At 41.7% G+C, this 24,736-nt stretch overlaps 1 protein-coding gene across 1 annotated transcript; it reads left to right on the top strand.

Moving 5' to 3' along the window:
- Positions 1 to 1,007: 1,007 nt before the first annotated feature.
- LOC306763029 (uncharacterized protein) lies at positions 1,008 to 6,252 on the top strand (the record flags this gene model as incomplete). The annotated part of the gene is made up of 12 exons (XM_079249697.1): positions 1,008 to 1,113; positions 1,337 to 1,440; positions 1,651 to 1,923; positions 2,262 to 2,355; positions 2,949 to 3,067; positions 3,207 to 3,239; positions 3,341 to 3,460; positions 3,611 to 3,661; positions 3,765 to 3,827; positions 3,992 to 4,054; positions 4,149 to 5,734; positions 6,246 to 6,252. 12 exons carry the CDS (start codon positions 1,008 to 1,010, stop codon positions 6,250 to 6,252), a joined length of 2,619 nt encoding a protein of 872 aa, XP_079105823.1.
- Between the last annotated feature and the right edge of the window lie 18,484 nt (positions 6,253 to 24,736).

The following is a 24,736-nucleotide window of genomic DNA, read 5'->3' on the forward strand; positions in this document are numbered from 1 at the left end:
TACTGAAGATTTAGTGAGACGATGCTATAAAGTTGGGATGTTTTTAGATTAAGTTCTGAAGAATCTGAAAATAAATTTAAAAGTTAACAATTTAATTGATATATTAATTGATATATAAGAATAATAATTAATATACTAAGAAATTGTATTACAGAAAAAAGCTAAATAAGACTAAAAATGATCTAAAAAAAAAAAAAACATTTGAGGAATATTAAATCAACTTAGAAAGAGTGGGACAAAGAAAATGACATATCCAGATATTTTGCTGGTAACAGTAGTGTTAAATATGACATGAAAGAGGCAGTCATGAGTATTAGGCTGATTCTGGATTACCAGTCGCTTTACACTCTGTTTTGGTAACTGATATTACTGTAGTTACAGTACTGTGTGGAGGTGTGGGGTAACAATTACAAAACCACACTTATCAAATGTCCAGAAATGATGGGACAGGTTTCATTATAAGCTTATGCTTCTACCCACTCCTTTTGAACATTTTTTCATGTTTTATTTCTGTTTTTGTTTTGTTTTTAGATTTATCATCATGTTCAAATCAACTTTTAAACCTAAATTTTCTAGTAAAATATTTTTGCCTGATAGTAGTTACACTTAAATCTATGAGGGTGGAACACACAAGTTAATGGTTGGATTACTGCATGTTATCCAACACATGACATAGAGGCAATAAAAATTAATTATGAATGTGTCACTCTTCCATAATTGTGTGTGATTTACCTTCTGTTTAGTCTTGTGGAGTTTTATTTGGTAGAAGCAGAAATATGTTGTCTTCATTGCAATTGATGATGGCTTGCAAATGTTTGTGTTATACCAGTATCATTCTGTTGTTTTCTTTATGCTTATTTTTCTGTATTTTGTCTAACCTATTTTCTCTTTTTATACAGCTTTTGTGTAAGACTGTTTGTGTGAGCGCCTGTCTCTCTGTTGGGGGTGTTTGTGTGTGCGCGAGTGAGTGTGTGTTGTGGTTTCTTTTTTTTTTTTTTTTTGCAGAGATGCCCAGAAAGAAGAACTTCCGGAGATGCCAGGCAGCCATGAGGAGGGCAGCCAACAGACTGACGATCGAGGCCTCTCCTCAGCCTCCCGAGGTCCACTGTGCGCGTATGTATCTCTTATTCGCACCTTATCTGCCTGTATTCATATTTCATATATTTTTATACTTTATATTCATATATTTTTTATCTTTGTATATTTTAATAGTTTTTACTGTATGGCTACCCCTGCACAACAATTGCCTGCCTAATAAAGTTCTTATCCAAGCATTTTATGTACTTTTAGTTAGTTGTTATTCTGTTATTGATCTATTTTCTCTGTATGTCTGTAGCGCACGGAACTGGGCACCGACATCAGGTGGAGAAGTGGGAGACGTCGGTGTTCACCGGGCGGCAGCACAAACTGGTCCTCCCGCAGGAGTCCCACGGCAAGAAGGTAATGTTGTGTTTGAAATAGACTAACATAATAGTTACCCAAGTGAACAGTACATGTTGAAATAAATACAAAAATCTTCTCATTCAGGTGGTCTTAGCCATTGGTGACTCCCATCTTCGAAGCCTTGCAGGTATTTACATCACTATTTTGTATGTTCAATAAAGTATTCATTTGTGCTGTATTGATGTGTTTTATAAAAATGTTTTACAGATAAAAACAATTACAGTAGAAACCTTCTTTGATTTTATTTTAGATGGCATCGTGCAGGTCGACGGGGAGCGTCTGGCGTGGGGGTTCATGTCAACGCCCGGAGCTGGTGCCCGAGAGTTGAGGACAGAGGTGATTAACGCAGTAGTCCCTCTGACACCCGACTTGGTGTGCGTTTTAGCTCCGAGCAATGACTTGACTTCCAAGCACACCATCGGTCACGTGGCTGCAGACTTTGAGAGGTACCTGGCCGCCGTCTGCAGTCGCTGGCCTAAGGTAAGCACACCCTGAAATTACAGTCTTTGTGGCAGGCATGATTAGCTTCTCCCTTGTATTTTACATGTAAAAGCTGTTTTCTCTGAATACAGCTCAAACACTTATGTAAAATGCATATTTTTGTTTTTAATGTTTTGATACTGCATATGTAAGAGCAGTCTTTGAGAAGTCTGTTTTCCTAAATGACTAAAAGTGTTTTTGCAGTATGTTTAAACTCAGTAGTGTGAACAGAATTTCATCCGATAAAAGTTGACAGAAAAATGTGTAAATTGATAGCCTTCTGACTGTTCAAGAAAAGATCAGAAAACGAGAGATGTTGATGAGTTGTTTCTCTACAGGTGTGTGTGCTGGACTTTCCCCCGAGGCTGACTGTCGAGGAATCCCTGCAAGAGCTCTACCGTCAGGAGTTTCACCGCGTGGCAACCCGCATGGGTACGTTAAAATATGTACTTGTGCTGTTGCATGTTTATCAAAGAAGACATCAGACGTGTCGTGATTGTATTTTCCTTCAGCATCGTGGTATATAGATGTATGTAATTGTGTTGTTTTGCAAGCATAAAGAGCTGTGCTATGTGTTTTTCTTTGAAAGCTGTGAAGTACTACCACCTCGTGGATTACTTCCCCCGACGTTGCCTCAGCATGTGGAGTCATGATGGTGTAAGTAAATCTTTTGTCTTGATGAAGTTTGATGCACTCATGCTCAAGTCAGTGGCTGGGATGGAATCCAGGACCTTCTGATCCAGAGATGAAAAACTGTTTGAATAGAGCTGTGTGTATTTAGTGAGAGATGTTGTGGAGAAACTTAACATTTCATTCATGTCGTCGTACTAGGTGCACCTGAGTGATGACGTCGGGATGGTGCGCTTTGCAGAGTTGCTGTTCGACGTCGCTTACCTGGTTTGCCCTTTTTCATTTAAAACACTTTTTACCTTACAAACATTCAGCTGGATGTGATTTTGGCTGCTGACCAAGTATGTAAAAAGCTATATTGTTTATAATTATTATGTCTTCATTTTTTATTGAAGCAACTGGAGACCGTGCCACCAGCCCCCCCGGTGTGTCGTCCGTCACCACCTCCTCGCTTCACTCCCCGTGTGGTTGTGAAGGGAGAGGTGCGTGTCCGTCGGAGTCCAGGCCCCGAGGAGTGGATTGCTGTTCGTCCGGGCGGCAAGGTAATAATAATATGGCAGGAAATGTCACAGCTCTAAGGTTTTTATTGTTGTCACTGTTCCACAGACAAAAATTATCCGTGTTTATATTTTTAATTTTTTTTTTTTTTTCAGTCCTCTGGAAAATGCAGTGCAGTTCAGCGGGAGGTCAGTGTGATAATTGTACAGAAAGACGTTTGAAGAAATGTTTGCTCCAATTGGAAAAGCAGTAAAAGTCACTGCTTATGTTTCTGTTTTTGTATTTCTAGCTTGCTGGCATCCCCCTGAATCCTGTGCTGTTCAGCAGTGAGATGTTGGAGGAGATGGAGAAGGTTTCACCATCAAATCTGACATCTCCTGCTGTCTTCGCTGGTGTTTCACCACCAAAGGTAAAGTGCATAAAGACAAACATGTTTATGGGTTGTCATAAAATGTTTTGTTCTGAAAGAGTCATTGATTAACGATAGACTTCTATAATGCTGAATGTGTTCAGTGTCCATATCAAATTCACGGTGTGCAAATCTTTGTGTTTTGGACAGAGGCGGCGCGTGAAACACCAGTCCAAGAGGACTCGCCCGGACAAGCGAAGGGTAAGGAGATTTGGCAATGAAAATTTTTGTATTGAATCTTTTTCCTGTGACGATGTAGTAAAATAAAGTTGTTGTTTTTTTGTTTTGTTTTTTTAATCCCCAGACCGAGACGACATCCAGCCGAGGGATGTCGTCTGACTCCAAGGCTACTGTGGAGTCGAAGAAGGTAAGAAATGTTAATTTGTGTTTAAAGGTCTTTTTAAATTATAAATATGTGTATATGTTCATATTTCTGTATTGTATGGGGGGGAAAAAATTTCTCATGTATTTTATTTATTTCTATTTTGGGTATATGTAAAGTAAAATACACTTGTTTTGGTTTCTCTTTAGACCGACACTTCATCCAGCCGGGGGTCGTCGTCGGAGTCCGAGACCACTGTGGAGGTGAAGACGGTAAGGAATATTATTCTTAAAGACTAGCATCAAATATTTTATGATTACACATGACAGTGTTTTGAGGCCATTGCTTGTTGATTTCCTTGCTTAGGTTGAGACATCACAGAGCCAGGGTGTGTTGTCTTCTACTGATGAAGATGAGGAAGCTACTGTGGAGGTAAGTGAGGTGAGTATGGCTAATGCTGATGTTGTTCGGGGTTCATTTCACCAGGGGCACGGTCAGTTTAGGAATCCAGGAGTTCAGTGCATGGCGATAGCTTTGGTCAGTTTAGCCAGACATATGGTGTCTAGTGTGATGAATTGGAGGACACAAGATTTAGATTTAGCTCTGTGGTTAGGAGATGACCTCTATAGTGATCTAAAGGACCGTGGTATAATCCCTTCAGGAGAAAACTTTTTGATGGTCCCAGAGTTGCCGAGACAGAGGGTTTTGTACTGGCAGAACTTTAAGTTTGAGTTCCCCGATACTCTGAGTGGGGATGTCACTGTGACTGAGGGAGAGTTTATTGAGTGTGGAGCATATGTGACTTTAGAAAATGGGCTGGAAAGGATGCTATCTCAGTACCAGACATGTCTTTTGACCTTGTGTTCAAATACATGTGCTGTCATATCTGCTGGTGGTAGGTATGCCGTGGTAGACTCTCATTCCCGTAGTGCTACTGGCCTGTTGGACGTCAATGGTACCAGTGTAGTTTTGTACTTTGGTTCCATTAGGGAAGTGTTTAATCACTTCAGTCGTTTGGCAGTGATGTTAGGTGGTCGTAGCAAGCCTTTTGAGATCAATGGTGTTGATGTTAGCAGGGAGTGTGTTGACGATGTGCCGAGTAGCATATTTGGTTGTGATTCTGATGATGACAAGCGAGGTGTAAAACGTCAGGTGTCAGCAGATTGGGATGAAACAGACCTTTCCAGCCCATCTGAACATGTGGCAAAGAAACGTCATCATGTTTCAGATGAAGAGTTTGCTGTTGAGGAACAGGTTTTCTTAAGTCAGCAAGTTAGTTCAGATGTGGAGCTAGTCAGTGAAGAACATGAACAGCTTATGTTTAACCCTCTCTGTGAAAGTACTTGCCAAAGCTTGTGTACCAAATTAAAAATAGAGTATGAAAGTGTAAATAGTGCTGCGTCTAGTCGTGTCGGCGTGTTAGGCGTTCCGTGCCAAAATAGAGACATAGTTGCTGACGGTAGCTGCTACTTTAGGGCCGTTTCTCAGGCAGTGAGTGGCACACAAAAGCATCACATCAAAATTAGGAGAGCGGTTATTAAACATTTAATAAAAAATGACTACCAATATAGAACTAGTCTAAGAGAAGGTTATTCCTCTGTGGCAGAGTACATAGACAAATCAAAAATGAAATACGTTAGCACCTGGGCCACAGAATTAGAAATCCAAGCGACAGCAGATTTATTGGGCATTAATGTATTTACATTTTATGGTGGTCGTTGGTTAAAGTATGGATGCAGTAGCAGTGTGTCAGAAAAATCCATTTATTTGGAAAACTGCCTGGGTAATCATTATGAGACTGTAGTTTGTGTTAAAGAACCTGAACTAGAAAGTTGTTATGAGTACTGTAAAGTAGATTGTTCAGAAGCGTATCGTACTAGATTGTCAGGCAAAGGTTTAAGTAGAGAGGCTTCACCTGAAAGTGACACATCCAGTTACAAAAAGAACTATATGTCAAAATATCGAAACGTAATGAGAAAAACTCAAATTAAGGATATAAATAAAATAAAATATGCAGTTGATGCGCGTCACCGGGAAAACGTGAAGGACCAAAAGAAAAGAAAATATGCTCAGGATGCGCATCATCGGCAAAACGTGAAGGAAAAAAGCAAAATAAAATATGCAAAGGATGCGCGTCACCGACAAATCGTGAAGGACCAGAGCAAAATAAAATATGCAAAGGATGCGCGTCACCGACAAATCGTGAAGGACCAGAGCAAAATAAAATATGCAAAGGATGCGCGTCACCGACAAATCGTGAAGGACCAGAGCAAAATAAAATATGCAAAGGATGCGCGTCACAGAGAAATGGTTAAAAGAGTAGTGAAATTAAAGAGGCAAGAAATAAAAGACAAAGATAAAACACAGAATATTGAGTTCTTCACAGAGAGGTTTTTAAACAAAGTTGAAGATGGTCCAGAGTATGTCTGTTGTGTCTGTTTCAGGCTGTTGTTTCCCCATCAGGTGTTGAGTTGTAGGAAGGCTGCCTATAACAAGACTAAGATAATAGCTTCTTTAGCAGATAGGTGTATTAGAACTGACTATTTACATGAATGTAGTGAGGATTGTGTTCAGCCCTGTCAGATACTGACTTCAAGTAGAGGACATCTTTGGATTTGTTACACTTGTCGCCATAAAATTTCAAATGGCAAAATGCCTGCTGAAAGTGTAACAAATAATTTGGCAGTAGATCCAGTTCCCCCAGAATTAGCTTGTTTAAATAGGTTAGAACAACATTTGATTGCTTTAAATATTCCGTTCATGAAAATGCTCGCGTTGCCCAAAGGCGGCCAAAATGGAGTTCATGGACCAGTAACCTGCGTTCCATCAAACGTAGTTCAGACATCTAACATGTTGCCCCGCTCAAATATGGAGGGCTCTTTATTGGCAGTAAAATTAAAACGCAAGTTAACTTATAAAGGCCATTATGAGTATGAGTTTGTAGATACCATGCACATTCGGCAAGCTTTACGGGTTTTAAAGCAATCAAATAAGTTTTATAAAGACATAGATTTTAATGAGGAATGGGTGAATGAGTTGTGTAGCTTAGACCATCTTGAGGATGAAGAAAAGGAAAAGAAGGAAGTAGTTGAGAGTGCTGCAGATGATGCTGACAATGAGGAGATGCTGCATGATCGGCAGCAACATTGCATGTTTTCAGACACGTGTCTGATGCCGGTAGATATTGGTCAGGAAGTTCTAGATCAGTATTTTGACAGTATAGTTAATGTTGCACCAGCTGAGGGCAATAACCCAGTTAAGTTGTTGTCGGATCATGAAAATGAAGCAAAGTGTTTCCCGGTGTTGTTTCCTAGTGGTCGTAATATGTATCATGAAAGGCGTGCTTATGATGTGACATTGTCGCGTTACTTTAACAACAGAATTCTACATGCTGATAGAAGGTTTGCGCAGAACATTGAGTATATTTTCTTTGCTCAGTACATGTCTGAGGTAGAGCAAGTTGTTTCTAAGGTTAGCATAGCATTAAGAAAAGGAAAAGGAGGTGAGGTGAATGTAGAAAATGAGGAGTCCCTGAAGCAGTTGTTAGAGGTGGATGATGGTTTCCGGTTTCTTAAGCCTATTAGAGGGACTCCAGCCTTTTGGCAGGGAGTACAGAAAGACCTGATGGCCTGTGTTCGGCAACTTGGGATTCCAACGTGGTTTTGTTCATTCTCTTCCGCGGATCTGAGATGGCAAAACCTTCTTAAAACGATTTTAAAACAGGAAGGTCGAACACAAACATTAGAAGACTTGGAGTGGACTGATAGATGTGATCTGTTGCGACGTAATCCTGTCACTGCCGCCAGAATGTTTGATTTCCGCTGGCATTGTTTTCTGAAGGAGGTCCTTATGTCTCCTTCAAATCCAATAGGAAAAATTATTGATTACTTTTACCGGGTAGAGTTTCAATGCCGCGGGAGTCCTCATGTGCACTGTCTTTTCTGGATAGAAAATGCACCTAAAATAGATACAAACACAGATGAAGAAGTGGTAGCTTTTATTGATAAGTATGTAACATGCGAGCTACCAGCACAGGATGAGACATTATTGGAGAAGGTCACATCTGTGCAGCAACATTCAAAGAGACATTCAAAAAGTTGTAAAAAAGGTGGCACTGAATGTCGCTTTAATTTCCCCAGACCAGTGTCAGGTAGGACATTTGTTGTTAATGTTAATTTGAATCCAAATGAGTGTGATAAATGCAAGAAACGAAAAGAAAAGAAAATAAGTGATTCAGATTCTGATTCGGATAAAAAATATGAAGTAAAAAGGTGCACATGTGGTAATGAGTACTATTATAACCTGCTTAAGGTAGATAAGGATTTGGCATTAAAAACTCTGGAGGCAGTGAAAAAAGCGGTAAAAGAGGAGACTTTTAATAGTCTAGATGAGTTGTTCCAGCATCTAAATATTAATCAGCAAATATTTGAGATTTGTTACAAGCGACTGAATATGTGCAAAACCAAAATTATTTATAAAAGAGACATTAAAGAGGCATGGATAAATCCATATAACAAGTCTCTTTTAAAATGCTGGAATGCAAATTTAGATATTCAATATGTAACCGATGCGTACGCCGTTATAGTTTACATTATTTCATACATCAGTAAATCAGAAAAAGAGGTAGGACTGTTACTTAGTAAAGCGCATAAAGAAGCGACAAAAGATGGAAACGTGAATGCTCAACATGCACTGAAAACAATTGGCAGCGTTTATCTCAACAGTCGTGACGTGTCTGCTCAAGAGGCAGTTTATAGATTAACGGGAATGCATTTAAAGGAGAATTCACGTAAAGTAGAGTTTATACCAACAGGGGACAAAATAGTTAAAATGAGTAAACCGATTAGTTTAATCCAAGAAAGTGGACTATCTGGAGACGACGTGTGGATGGTTAGTGTCGTAGATCGCTATAAAAGTAGGCCTAATAATAGCACTTTTAATGATATGTGCATTGCGACGTTCGTGTCTGAATATCGTGTTATGAGAGGAAATGAAAAGTCAAAGGATGCGATACAGTTGCAAAGGGGGTTAGGGTTTATTCTAAAACGAACACGAACAAAACCCGCTGTAGTTCGTTATGCGCGCTTTTCAAAAACAAAAAACCCCGAATTATATTACAAAAGTCAGTTACAGTTGTTTCTTCCGTACCGCGTCGAAGACGATCTAAAAGCTGCTGACTGTGCGACGTTCGAACAGTTTTATGAAAATGGTTCCGTGATCTTTAGTGATGGATCAGAACACACAGTTAAATCTGTCGTCGATGAGAATAGGAACAAATTCGAGGTAGAAGATTCAGACGAATTAGAAGAGTTACAGAATAAACTTGAAAATGAGGAAGGCCCAGTAGATGCTTGGGCAAATCTCTGCCCTGAACAGGAAGTAGAGCGTTTAGAATGTAAAGAAGAAGTTAAAGCAAAAGAACAGGCACCAGAGGAAGATGTAGAAGTAGGTCAGGAGCCCATCGACAACATTCCAGATTTAGCTCTTAGGAACGATCAGGCGTGTCAGTTAGAAAAAACTAATAACCTAATGAGTAGAAGTGAGGGCCTAGAATTAATTAGATCTCTGAATGAGAAGCAGCTCTCGGTCTTTTATAAAATCCGCAACTGGTGTTTAGACAAAGTAAATGGTAGAAACCCAGAACCCCTCCACGTGTTTATATCTGGAGGAGCTGGAGTCGGAAAGAGCTACCTAGTTAGAGCGATTCAGTATGAGGCTATGAGGTTATTGTCACCAACTTGTCAGAAGCCAGATAATATTTGTGTTTTATTAACGGCTCCTACAGGAATAGCTGCTTATCATTTAAATGCAGCGACTATCCACAGTACATTTGGCATTGGCAAAGACGTCAGCCTTCCTTACACACCTTTGAGTGAGGAAAAGCTGAACTCTTTGCGTGTTAAATATGCTGATTTGCAGATAGTCATAATTGACGAAATCTCCATGGTCAATCATAATCTATTGGCTTATATCCATGGCAGATTGAGACAAATCAAACAAACTGGTGACTATAACCCTTTCGGTAACGTCAGCATTATCGCGGTCGGAGATTTTTATCAGTTGCCCCCGGTAAAGGGAAAAGCGTTGTATGTGCAGGATGTAAATATGACGTTGTGGTCTAGTTTATTTCAGCTCGTGGAGTTGACAACAGTCGTTCGGCAACAAGATGAAGAGTTTGCGCAATTATTAAATAGGATGCGAACGCATAAAAAAGGCACACAGATGTTAGCACGCGATATAAACATCTTGAAAAAGTGTGAAACAGGTGAAGAGAGCACAGCCTTACACATTTTTGCTACAAATTCCCAGGTTGATGAATATAATGAGAAACAGTTAACAAGCATATGTCCTGACTACATAATTATAACTGCTCAGGACTTTGGTTACAATAAAAAAACTGGTAAATTAGAATTAAAGTCAGATCATCATGTTAGGGCCAAGAAAACTAGTTTACCAAGGGAGTTGTATTTAGGTAAAAATGCTCGAGTCATGTTGTCTCAGAACATTGATGTAAATGATGGTTTAGTAAATGGTGTATGTGGCACAGTGATTCACATTGAACAGCCTGTTAAAAATGAGTTTCCTCTCAGAGTTTATGTTAAATTTGATGATGAGAAGATAGGCATCAAGACGAAGAAACAAACCACTTATCCATCAGCAGAGTTAGTAGGTTCAGTACCAATTGAACCTCAGGAAGAGAGAGCCAATAAAAAAGGCATGAGACGACAGTTTCCATTAAAGTTAGCCTGGGCCTGTACTGTACACAAAGTACAGGGCCTAACAGTAGATAGTGCTGTCGTCTCTTTAGCTAAGATCTTTGCACCAGGACAGGCTTATGTGGCATTAAGTAGAGTTAGAAGCTTGTCTGGTTTGATTATTCAGAAGTTTAAAGAAAAAGTTGTTTATTGTAATGACAGCATTAAAGAGGCCATCAATAATATGCCACCATTTATATCTGAAAGCCACACAGTAGAAAAGGATGGTTTTAGAGTATTTCTAATGAATGTTCAGAGTTTAAATCGCCATGTTTCAGATTTGGCCCACTGTACACAGCATTTGCAGCCTAACTGTATTGCTGTGACAGAGACATGGATACCTGCTGATGTTAGCTTAGATTCTGTAGAAATCACTGGATATAGGTTTAGTAATGCTCCACGTAGTTTAGCCTACACAAACATTAATCCAGTGTTAACTTCACTTAAAAGTCAACAGCGTGGTGGCGTTGGTATGTACTGTGACAGTAATGTAGAATTTGAAAGTGTCACAGTAGCAGGTTTAAATGTAGAGTGTTTAGCTGTAAAATGTGCCACATACAACATTTTAATAGCAGTCATTTACAGGCCACCATCATATCCTGTTTCTCTCTTTTTCAGACATTTTGAAGCATTGCTAAATGTATTAGAGTCACATAGTGGAACAATAGTTGTTTTTGGTGATTTCAATGAGGACATTTTGAAGTCCTCAACAATTTGTCAGAAAATGAAAGACAGAGGATATGAACAACATGTTTCGTCAGCCACAACAGAGAAAGGCACCTTAATTGACCATGTTTATGTTAAAAATAGTAATTATAGAGTAGAAGCGGTAGTGGTGCCTACATATTTTAGTGATCATGAGGGCATCATATGTTCCTTTAAGTAAGGCAGCCCACATGCTTTTAACTTAAGAAATGTTTTCTCCACTGTCAATATATTTAACATGTAGTTGCTGTGCTGCTCTTCACCTGAGTTCCCTGTTTGAAATCATTTGCGCGTAATAAGTTAATTTAGTCCTCTCTTGGTATCCATTATATTGTGTACAACTGTTAGTCCATGTTCCAAGGTATTCTGTGCTCCCTGTCTAGGAAGTAGTGAAAGTGTTAAAATAGTTAGATTTGTTGGTGGTTGAATAGAAAATAAATGGTTTTTAATTTGTTAGTGTTAGTGTAGTGTAGCGATCCAAGTTGCAAAGTTGTCGATACAGGCTTTGTTGCGCTGTGTGGTTAGGTTGTTGGATGTTGTTTAGGATCATGCCTCTTTTTCTATTGGTTTTATTAAATTGGATCATTTTAGTTGTATGTAACTGTTGTGTTTAAGTGTAATTACAGAGATAATTAAGTGAACAGGTAACTGCAGCCAAGGTAGGTACACAAGTAAATGTAAGTATTCATTATCCTATACAGTTACTTTTTCACACAATTAGACTCGTGACACACTTCAGTAAGTCTTGGTTTAAAAAAAATATTCTTGAGTGTTTTTATATCTGGTTTATATTAGTAGTTTATCTTTAGCTAACAGAAGCCAATGATGAACAAAGTTACACTGAGCTCTGTTGGTGGTCCTGATCCTCATTAGGCCTGTGAAGAGCATGAAAAAAGCTGTAACCTGAGGCTTCATATTTAATAGTTGCACTGTGTATTTACGGTTATTACAGAGGCACAGTCGCTGTATCCTTGTTAGACCTTGACCAGTCTGTAGCATTAGTATCGCTTGTGTTATAGTAATCCAAAACTGTATTTTATAGTGTTACTATATTGAGTAGAGAAGTGATGTCTAGAATAAAACATTGCCTGATGCAATTATGTATCTTTCATGTGATTGATGCTTGCAATATGCATGTGTGTGTATGCGTGCGGGGCATATGTACATTTACATATGCACAAACTCATACATTTTTTTTGTCATTTCCCTAGGAGACTTTGGCTTGTAGCAGTTGGCAAGAAGGTGTTCACCAAGATGAATTGGAAGACAGTCTTTTGTATTATTTTCCCTAATTTTTCCCTTTCTTATTTTTTTAACCCATTACATATCCTGTGTATAGTGGTAAAAATAAACTGTAGAATTGTAGCAACAGTGGAGTTTAGATAATAGTCTATACATAGCATTTTTTAATGAACTTGAGTTCTAATTTGTTGCCATATGAATAAATTCCTTTTTAAGTTATACAGCATGTCTTTGGAGTTTTTGTCGGTCATGGTACAAAAAAATAATGCAAATGAGAAAAAAATATTGTATAGATATGATGTATCTGTTGTAATTGGTGAACTGGTTTACTATAAACACATGAATGTTATGGTCAAAACGGATTATAATAAACCAATTTTTTGCTATTTATTTTCTAACAAAAGTCTGAAGTAAATATTTAGTCATTGAAAATATTTGTCATTGGTTAGGGCACACACAGTTGTTTTCTGAGCATTTGCACTCAATTGTAAAAACTTGAAATACACAGCATTTTATCAGAGTCATGGTGAGTGTGAAGTGTGCAGAAATAAAGGTAGGTGCAGGAGCACTGTGAACCCCAAGGAAGAATGTACAGCTGACAAAGGAGGTCATGTTATTTATTGCTGCAAAGCATTTTCCATGAATTTATGTAAAATTATTTTGTATTCACAAAATGCATGTTTTATGCTAAAAGACTTTATAAAACAAAATGGAAGAAATTCAGAAGACATCAAAAATACAACATGGTGATATACTTGCTAACATGATCTGCTTAGTAATAATGGTTGTGTTATTGTAGCCAGCTAACCTTTTTGATTACATACTGGCATTTTGGTTAGCACTATGGCCCCCCGCCGACCATATCGTGCCTATTTAGGCAGAGTATAATGTGGTTGGAAGCAAAAAGGAAAATAAATGCTGCCAATTTTAGTGTATATATGGGTGAATTTTACTTTATGAGAGAGGACTGTTTTTCTGTGGGTTGCCATTCCTATTGGAAAGATTGGAATAACTTTTGATCCCCATCGTGTGACAAAGCTCCCTGCTGTCATCTGCAGGAATCCCAATCAGTCAGTCAATCAATTTTCTTTAAACACAATATGCATTCAGTAAACAAATGGACACAAAATCCAAGATGGCAGACAATCTGTTGCCATGGTAATGGACTTTATGGACTACTTTTGCTGTTCTTGTGTTATACGTGTGGCAAATTTCATTTTCCCCCATCAAAGTGGAGATTTGGGGACCCACATGACCCCCCCTATAAGCAGCCCCCACAGTGCATAGTGTAATGTGTCATGGGCCTAACAAATATAAATGCTGTAAATATTGGTGCAGATCACATGTATTTCTGCAGAGATGTGAGTAAACTGTTTTGCATGGAGAGAAGGCTTTGTTTCATTGGTTGCCATGGTAACACCGTTTCTCCTATTAGAAAGATTAGAACAACTTTTGATCTTGTCACTAAGCTTACTTCCAAATTTGGAGTCAGTCGCATAAATTCCCACAAAATTGTTTAGGTACAGTGTGCAATAAGTGGGGGAAAAAAAAAAAGCTTTAAAACGGCAGGATGGCGGACACCCTGTTGCCATTCCAACAGGTGCGTAATGGACTTTTATACTCCATGTGAGTTATTATCTGTGCGGAATTTGAATTTCCTACGTAAAAGTAGACACGAGTCGCATGAAGCTCCTCAGACTACTTCGTTCAAATACAATGCGCTTCAAGTGATAAAAAGTGCATAAATGGTAAGATGGCGGACAACCCGTTGTACTGGTAACAGGTGCTTAATTGAGTTTTTTTTTTGCTTGTCTTGGGTTAATACATGTGTGCCAAATTTCATAGCCCTCTGTCAAAGTAGTTGTTCCGGACCCTCGGGGACCCCCCCCCCCCCCCCCTCCACAATGCATGTTCCAATGTGTTAAGGACCTACCAAATATGAAAGTTTACATTTTTGGTGCAGATCGCATGCATTTTTGCAGAGATATAAGCAAACCGTCTTTCATGGCGAGAACACATTTTTCCATGGGTTGCCACAGTGACACGTTCTGTCCTGTTGGAAAGATTTCACTAACTTTTGTTCCCCATCTTGTAACGAAGCTCCTTGCTGAGCATGGAGTCAATCGCATGAATTCCCTCAGACTAGTTTGTTCAAATATGATGCACTTAAAGTGATCAAAAGGGCACAAACGCCAAGATGGCGGACACACCGTTGCCATGGTAACAGGTTCTTAATTGACTTTTTTTGCTCGTCTTGGTTACTTATACATGTGTACCAAATTTCATAGCCCTAGGTCAAAGTAGACGATAGGGGCCCCTAGGGGCCCCCCACAAAATGTGCTCCCCCCACAATACATATTACAATGCGTTAAGGACCTACCAAATATGAATTATTTAATTTTGATTCCGATCTGATGTATTTCTGCGAAGATATGAGTGAACCGTGTTTCATGGCGAGAACGCATTTTTCCGTGGGTTGCCACGGTAACATGCTTTGTCCTACTGGAAAGATTTCACTAACTTTTGCTCCCCATCTTGTAACGAAGCTTCCTGCTGAGTATGGAGCCAATCGCATGAATCCCCTCAGACTAGTTCGTTCAAATACGATGCGCTTAAAGGGATTAAAAGGGCATGAACGCCAAGATGGCGGACACCCCGTTGCCATGGTAACAGGTGGTCAATTGAGTTTTTTGCTCGTCGTGGGGTGCTACACATGTGTGCCGAATTTCGTAGACCTAGGTCAAAGTAGACGATCGGGCCCCTAGGGGCCCCCCCAAAATGTGCCCCCACCCCCACAATACATATTACAATGCGTTAAGGACCTACCAAATAAGAATTATTGGAATGTAGGTTCCAATCGGATGTATTTCTGCGAAGAAATGAGTGAACCGTGTTTCATGGCGAGGAGTATTTTTTTCAAGATGGCGGACACACCGTTGCCATGGTAACAGGTGCTTAATTGAGTTTTACGCTTGTCTAGGGTTTATACACATGTGTGCCGAATTTCGCAGCTCTAGCTCAAAGTGGACGATCGGGCCCCTAGGGGCCCCCCCCAAAATGCACTCCCCCCACAATACATATTACAATGCGTGAAGGACCTACCAAATATGAATTATTTTAATTTTGGTTCCGATCGGATGTATTTCTGCAGAGATATAAGCAAACCGTGTTTCATGGCGAGAACGCAGTTTTACATGGGTTGCCACGTTAACACGCTTTCTCCTATCAGAAAGATTTGAATAACTTTTGGTCCCCATCTTGTCACGAAGCTCCATGGCGAATGTGGAGCCAATAGCCTGAATCCCCTCAGACTAGTTCGTTCAAATACGATGCGCTTAAAGTGATAAAAAGGGCATAAACGCCAAGATGGCGGACACCCTGTATCCGTGGTAACAGGTTCTTAATAGAGTTTTTTGCTCGTCTTGGTTACTTATACATGTGTGCCGAATTTCGTAGCCATAGCTCAAAGTAGACGATCGGGCCCCTAGGGGCCCCCCCAAAAAGTGCCCCCCCCCCACAATACATTCTATAATGTGTTAAGGACCTCACAAATATGAATAGTTAAAGTTTTGGTGCACATCGCATGAATTTGTGCAAAGATATAAGCAAACCGTGTTTCATGGCGAGAAGGTTTTTTTTCCAAGATGGCGGACACTCCGTTGCCATGGTAACAGGTGCTTAATATAGTTTTTTGCTTGTGTAGGGTTGATACACATGTGTGCCGAATTTCGTAGCCCTAGCTCAAAGTAGATGATCGGGCCCCTAGGGGCCCCCCCAAAATGTGCACCCCCCCACAATACACATTACAATGCTTTAAGGACCTACCAAATATGAATTATTGGAATTCTGGTTCCAATCGGATGCACTTCTGCAGAGATATAAGCAAACCGTGTTTCATGGCGAGATCGCTTTTTTCCATGGGTTGCCACGGTAACATGCTTTCTCCTATCGGAAAGATTTGAATAACTTTTGGTCCCCATCTTGTCACGAAGCTCCATGGCGAACGTGGAGCCAATAGCATGAATCCCCTCAGACTAGTTCGTTCAAATGCGATGCGCCCAAATTGATAAAAAGAGCATAAACGCCAAGATGGCGGCCACCCCGTTGCCATGGTAACAGGTTCTCAATAGAGTTTTTTGCTCGTCTTGGTTACTTATACATGTGTGCCGAATTTCGTAGCCCTAGGTCAAAGTAGACTAACGGGCCCCTAGGGGCCCCCCCCAAAATGTGCCCCCCCCACAATACATATTACAATGCGTGAAGGACCTACCAAACATGAATTATTTTAATTTTGGTTGCGATCGGATGTATTTCTGCGAAGATATGAGTGAACCGTGCTTCATGGCGAGATCGCTTTTTTCCATGGGTTGCCACGGTAACACGCTTTCGCCTATCAAAAAGATTTGAATAACTTTTGGTCCCCATCTCGTCACGAAGCTCCATGGCGAATGTGGAGCCAATAGCATGAATCGCCTCAGACTAGTTCGTTCAAATGCGATGCGCCCAAATTGACAAAAACGGGCAAAAAAATGGCCGCAAACGCCAAGATGGCGGAAAGCCCGTTGCCATGACAACAGGCGTTTCAATGACTTTTTTACTTGTCTTGATGTGATAGACATGTGTACCGAATTTCGTCGTCCTACGTCAAACTAAAATTTTTTTTCCCATTCTAGAGTCCATTTTTGGCGTTTCTAGGGGGCGCTGTCGAGGCATTTTTGCATTGGCGTGCATACAAACGCCAAATTATCGAAATTTTCACCGGACGTGAGGTGTGTGCCAAGTTTCGCAACTTTTCACGGGGTCTAAGGGGGTCAAAATTGAGTGAGTTGTGCTTAGGAGAATAATAATAATAAACATTAAAGCCGCAAGCGGCATCCATCGGGTCCTCGCCTCATGCCGAACCCTCCACCCGAGTCGTGGTTCTCCTAATGCTACATGTGAAGGACCCGCACAGCCAGTTCATTTTAATAGAGAAATACAATTCACATATTGAGAAAAGAATGTGTGTAAACGCCAAGATGGCGGACAGCCCGTTACCATGGCAACATGTGTTTCATTGACTTTTTAGCTTGTCTTGGGATGATACACATGTGTGCCGAATTTCGTAGCCCGAGATGTAAGTAGACGATCGGGCCCCTAGGGGCCCCCCCAAAAAGTGTCCCCCCCACAATACATTCTATAATGTGTTAAGGACCTACCAAATATGAATAGTTACAGTTTTGGTGCACATCGTATGAATTTGTGCAAAGATATAAGCAAACCGTGTTTCATGGCGAGAAGGTTTTTTTTCCAAGATGGCGGATACCCCGTTGCCATGGTAACGGCTGCACAATGAAGTTTTTTGCTTGTCTTGGGTTGATACACATGTGTGCCGAATTTCGTAGCCCTAGCTCAAAGTAGACGATCGGGCCCCTAGGGGCCGCCCCCAAAATGTGCCCCCCCCACAATACATATTACAACGCGTTAAGGACCTGCCAAATATGAATTATTGGAATTTTGGTTCCAATCGGATGCATTTTGGCAGAGATATAAGCAAACCGTGTTTCATGGCGAGACGCGTTTTTCCATGGGTTGCCACGGTAACACGCTTTCTCCTATCAGAAAGATTTGAATAACTTTTTGTCCCCATCTTGTCACGAAGCTCCATGGGGAATGTGGAGCCAATAGCATGAATCCCCTCAGACTAGTTCGTTCAAATACGATGCGCTTAAAGTGATAAAAAGGGCATAAACGCCAAGATGGCGGCCACCCCGTTGCCATGGTAACAGGTTCTCAATAGAGTTTTTTGCTCGTCTTGGTTACTTATACATGTGTACCGAATTTCGTAGCCCTAGCTCAAAGTAGACGATCGGGCCCCTAGGGGCCCCCCCAAAATGCGACCCCCCCACAATATATATTACAAAGCGTGAAGGACCTACCAAATATGAATTATTTTAATTTTGGTTCCGATCGGATGTATTTCTGCGAAGATATGAGTGAACCGTGTTTCATGGCGAGATCGCTTTTTTGCATGGGTTGCCACGGTAACACGCTTTCGCCTATCAAAAAGATTTGAATAACTTTTGGTCCCCATCTCGTCACGAAGCTCCATGGCGAATGTGGAGCCAATAGCATGAATCGCCTCAGACTAGTTCGTTCAAATGCGATGCGCCCAAATTGACAAAAACGGGCAAAAAAATGGCCGCAAACGCCAAGATGGCGGAAAGCCCGTTGCCATGACAACAGGCGTTTCAATGACTTTTTTACTTGTCTTGATGTGATAGACATGTGTACCGAATTTCGTCGTCCTACGTCAAACTAAAATTTTTTTTCCCCATTCTAGAGGCCATTTTTGGCGTTTCTAGGGGGCGCTGTCGAGGCATTTTTGCATTGGCGTGCATACAAACGCCAAATTATCGAAATTTTCACCGGACGTGAGGTGTGTGCCAAGTTTCGCAACTTTTCACGGGGTCTAAGGGGGTCAAAATTGAGTGAGTTGTGCTTAGGAGAATAATAATAATAATAATAATTAAAGCCGCAAGCGGCATCCATCGGGTCCTCGCCTCATGCCGAACCCTCCACCCGAGTCCTGGTTCTCCTAATGCTAAATGTGACGGACCCGCACAGCCAGTTCATTTTAATAGAGAAATACAATTCACATATTGAGAAAAGAATGTGTGTAAACGCCAAGATGGCGGACAGCCCGTTACCATGGCAACATGTGTTTCATTGACTTTTTAGCTTGTCTTGGGATGATACACATGTGTGCCGAATTTCGTAGCCCGAGATGAAAGTAGACGATCGGGCCCCTTGGGGCCCCCCCAAAAAGTGTCTCCCCCACAATACATTCTATAATGTGTTAAGGACCTACCAAATATGAATAGTTACCGTTTTGGTGCACATCGTATGAATTTGTGCAAAGATATAAGCAAACCGTGTTTCATGGCGAGAAGGTTTTTTTCCAAGATGGCGGACACTCCATTGCCATGGTAACAGGTGCTTAATTGAGTTTTTTGCTTGTCTAGGGTTGATACACATGTGTGCCGGATTTCGTAGCCCTAGCTCAAAGTAGACGATCGGGCCCCTAGGGGCCCCCCCAAAATGTGCCCCCCCCCCCTACAATACATATTACAATGCGTTAAGGACCTACCAAATATGAAGTATTGGAATTTTGGTTCCGATCGGATGTATTTCTGCGAAGATATGAGTGAACCGTGTTTCATGGCGAGGAGTATTTTTTTCAAGATGGCGGACACCCCGTTGCCATGGTAACAGGTTCTCAATAGAGTTTTTTGCTCGTCTTGGTTACTTATACATGTGTACCGAATTTCGTAGCCCTAGGTCAAAGTAGACGATCGGGCCCCTAGGGGCCGCCCCCAAAATGTGCCCCCTCCACAATACATATTACAATGCGTTAAGGACCTACCAAATATGAATGATTGGAATTTTGGTTCCGATCGGATGCATTTCTGCAGAGATATAAGCAAACCGTGTTTCATGGCGAGAACGCTTTTTTCCATGGGTTGCCACGGTAACAAGCTTTCTCCTATCAGAAAGATTTGAAAAACTTTTGGTCCCCATCTTGTCACGAAGCTCCATGGCGAATGTGGAGCCAATAGCATGAATCGCCTCAGACTAGTTCGTTCAAATACGATGCGCTTAAAGTGATAAAAAGGGCATAAACGCCAAGATGGCGGACACCCCGTTGCCATGGTAACAGGTTCTCAATAGAGTTTTTTTGCTCGTCTTGGTTACTTATACATGTGTACCGAATTTCGTAGCCATAGGTCAAAGTAGACAATCGGGCCCCTAGGGGCCCCCCCGAAAATGTGCCCCCCCCCACAATACATATTACAATGCGTTAAGGACCTACCAAATATGAATTATCTGAATTTTGGTTCCGATCGGATGTATTTCTGCGAAGATATGAGTGAACCGTGTTTCATGGCGAGAACGCTTTTTTCCATGGGTTGCCACGGTAACACGCTTTCTCCTATCAGAAAGATTTGAATAGCTTTTGGTCCCCATCTTGTCACGAAGCTCCATCGCGAATGTGGAGCCAATAGCCTGAATCCCCTCAGACTAGTTCGTTCAAATGCGATGCGCTTAAAGTGATAAAAAGGGCATAAACGCCAAGATGGCGGACACCCCGTTGCCATGGTAACAGGTTCTCAATAGAGTTTTTTGCTCGTCTTGGTTACTTATACATGTGTACCGAATTTCATAGCCATAGGTCAAAGTAGACTATCGGGCCCCTAGGGCCCCCCCCCCAAAATGCGCCCCACCCACAATACATATTACAATGCGTGAAGGACCTACCAAACATGAATTATTTTAATTTTGGTTCCGATCGGATGTATTTCTGCGAAGATATGAGTGAACCGTGTTTCATGGCGAGAACGCTTTTTTCCATGGGTTGCCACGGTAACACGCTTTCTCCTATCAAAAAGATTTGAATAACTTTTGGTACCCATCTTGTCACGAAGCTCCATGGCGAATGTGGAGCCAATAGCATGAATCCCCTCAGACTAGTTCGTTCAAATGCGATGCGCCCAAATTGACAAAAACGGGCCAAAAAATGGCCGCAAACGCCAAGATGGCGGAAAGCCCGTTGCCATGACAACAGGCGTTTCAATGACTTTTTTACTTGTCTTCATGTGATAGACATGTGTACCGAATTTCGTCGTCCTACGTCAAACTAAAATTTTTTTTCCCCATTCTAGAGGCCATTTTTGGCGTTTCTAGGGGGCGCTGTCGAGGCATTTTTGCATTGGCGTGCATACAAACGCCAAATTATCGAAATTTTCACCGGACGTGAGGTGTGTGCCAAGTTTCGCAACTTTTCACGGGGCCTAAGGGGGTCAAAATTGAGTGAGTTGTGCTTAGGAGAATAATAATAAACATTTGGAAAACAATAGGGCCTTGCCATACTTCGTATGGCTCGGACCCTAATTACAATAACAATAGGGCCCTGCCATACTTCGTATGGCGAGGACCCTAATTAAAGCCGCAAGCGGCATCCATCGGGTCCTCGCCTCATGCCGAACCCTCCACCCGAACTCACCACAAAGCTTCCGGGTAGATGTGAAGTAAAAGGCATGAATCCAAAACTAGTTTGTTAAAAAATAATGCACATTCAGTAATAAATAGGCATAAACGCCAAGATGGCGGACACCATGTTGCCATGGTAACAGGTGGTCAATGCACTTTTTTTACTCGCCTTGGGTTGTTACACATGTGTGCCGAATTTCGTAGCCTAAGATGAAAGTAGACAATCGGGCCCCTGAGGGCCCCCCCAAAAAGTGCCCCCCCCCACAATACATTCTATAATGTGTTAAGGACCTACCAAATATGAATAGTTAAAATTTTGGTGCACATCGCATGAATTTGTGCAAAGATATAAGCAAACCGTGTTTCATGGCGAGACGGCTTTTTTCCAAGATGGCGGACACTCCAGTGCCATGGTAACAGGCTCTTAATTGAGTTTTATGCTTGTCTCTGGTTGATACACATGTGTGCCGAATTTCGTAGCCCTAGCTCAAAGTAGACTATCGGGCCCCTAAGGGCCCCCCCAAAATGTGCCCCCCCCACAATACATATTACAACACGTTAAGGACCTACCAAATATGAATTATTGGAATTTTGGTTCCGATCGGATGTATTTCTGCAGAAATATAAGCAAACCGTGTTTCATGGCGAGAACGCTGTTTTCCATGGGTTGCCACGGTAACACGCTTTCTCCTATCAGAAAGATTTGAATAACTTTTGGTCCCCATCTTGTCACGAAGCTCCATGGCGAATGTGGAGCCAATAGCCTGAATCCCCTCAGACTAGTTCGTTGAAATACGATGCGCTTAAAGTGATAAAAAGGGCATAAACGCCAAGATGGCGGACACCCCGTTGCCATGGTAACAGGTTCTAAATAGAGTTTTTTGCTCGTCTTGGTTACTTATACATGTGTACCGAATTTCGTAGCCATAGGTCAAAGTAGACTATCGGGCCCCTCGGGGCCCCCCCCCAAAATGCGCCCCCCCCACAATACATATTACAATGCGTGAAGGACCTACCAAACATGAATTATCAGAATTTTGGTTCCGATCGGATGCATTTCTGCGAAGATATGAGTGAACCGTGTTTCATGGCGAGAACGCTTTTTTCCATGGGTTGCCACGGTAACACGCTTTCTCCTATCAAAAAGATTTGAATAACTTTTTGTCCCCATCTTGTCACGAAGCTCCTTGGCGAATGTGGAGCCAATAGCATGAATCCCCTCAGACTAGTTCGTTCAAATACGATGCGCCCAAATTGACAAAAACGGGGCCAAAAAATGGCCGCAAACGCCAAGATGGCGGACACCCCGTTGCCATGGTAACGGCTGCACAATGAAGTTTTTTGCTTGTCTTGGGTTGATACACATGTGTGCCGAATTTCGCAGCCCTAGCTCAAAGTAGACGATCGGGCCCCTAGGGGCCCCCCCCAAAATGTGCCCCGCCCACAATACATATTACAATGCGTTAAGGACCTGCCAAATATGAATTATTGGAATTTTGGTTCCGATCGGATGCATTTCTGCAGAGATATAAGCAAACCGTGATTCATGGCGAGAACGCTTTTTTCCATGGGTTGCCACGGTAACACGCTTTCTCCGATCAGAAAGAATTGAATAACTTTTGGTCCCCATCTTGTCACGAAGCTCCATGGTGAATGTGGAGCCAATAGCATGAATCCCCTCAGACTAGTTCGTTCAAATACGATGCGCTTAAAGTGATAAAAAGGGCATAAACGCCAAGATGGCGGAAACCCCGTTGCCATGGTAACAGGTTCTCAATAGAGTTTTTTGCTCGTCTTGGTTACTTATACATGTGTACCGAATTTCGTAGCCCTAGCTCAAAGTAGACTATCGGGCCCCTAGGGGCCCCCCCAAAATGCGCCCCCCCCACAATACATATTACAATGCGTGAAGGACCTACCAAATATGAATTATTTTAATTTTGGTTCCGATCGGATGTATTTCTGCGAAGATATGAGTGAACCGTGTTTCATGGCGAGATCGCTTTTTTCCATGGGTTGCCACGGTAACACGCTTTCTCCTATCAAAAAGATTTGAATAACTTTTGGTCCCCATCTTGTCACGAAGCTCCATGGCGAATGTGGAGCCAATAGCATGAATCCCCTCAGACTAGTTCGTTCAAATACGATGCGCTTAAAGTGATAAAAAGGGCATAAACGCCAAGATGGCGGCCACCCCGTTGCCATGGTAACAGGTTCTCAATAGAGTTTTTTGCTCGTCTTGGTTACTTATACATGTGTACCGAATTTCGTAGCCCTAGCTCAAAGTAGACGATCGGGCCCCTAGGGGCCCCCCCAAAATGCGCCCCCCCCACAATATATATTACAAAGCGTGAAGGACCTACCAAATATGAATTATTTTAATTTTGGTTCCGATCGGATGTATTTCTGCGAAGATATGAGTGAACCGTGTTTCATGGCGAGATCGCTTTTTTCCATGGGTTGCCACGGTAACACGCTTTCGCCTATCAAAAAGATTTGAATAACTTTTGGTCCCCATCTCGTCACGAAGCTCCATGGCGAATGTGGAGCCAATAGCATGAATCGCCTCAGACTAGTTCGTTCAAATGCGATGCGCCCAAATTGACAAAAACGGGCAAAAAAATGGCCGCAAACGCCAAGATGGCGGAAAGCCCGTTGCCATGACAACAGGCGTTTCAATGACTTTTTTACTTGTCTTGATGTGATAGACATGTGTACCGAATTTCGTCGTCCTACGTCAAACTAAAATTTTTTTTCCCCATTCTAGAGGCCATTTTTGGCGTTTCTAGGGGGCGCTGTCGAGGCATTTTTGCATTGGCGTGCATACAAACGCCAAATTATCGAAATTTTCACCGGACGTGAGGTGTGTGCCAAGTTTCGCAACTTTTCACGGGGTCTAAGGGGGTCAAAATTGAGTGAGTTGTGCTTAGGAGAATAATAATAATAATAATTAAAGCCGCAAGCGGCATCCATCGGGTCCTCGCCTCATGCCGAACCCTCCACCCGAGTCCTGGTTCTCCTAATGCTACATGTGAAGGACCCACACAGCCAGTTCATTTTAATAGAGAAATACAATTCACATATTGAGAAAAGAATGTGTGTAAAGGCCAAGATGGCGGACAGCCCGTTACCATGGCAACATGTGTTTCATTGACTTTTTAGCTTGTCTTGGGATGATACACATGTGTGCCGAATTTCGTAGGCCGAGATGAAAGTAGACGG

This window comes from Telmatherina bonti (assembly GCF_933228915.1).
Source record: "Telmatherina bonti genome assembly, chromosome: 12".
Lineage (NCBI taxonomy): Eukaryota > Metazoa > Chordata > Actinopteri > Atheriniformes > Telmatherinidae > Telmatherina > Telmatherina bonti.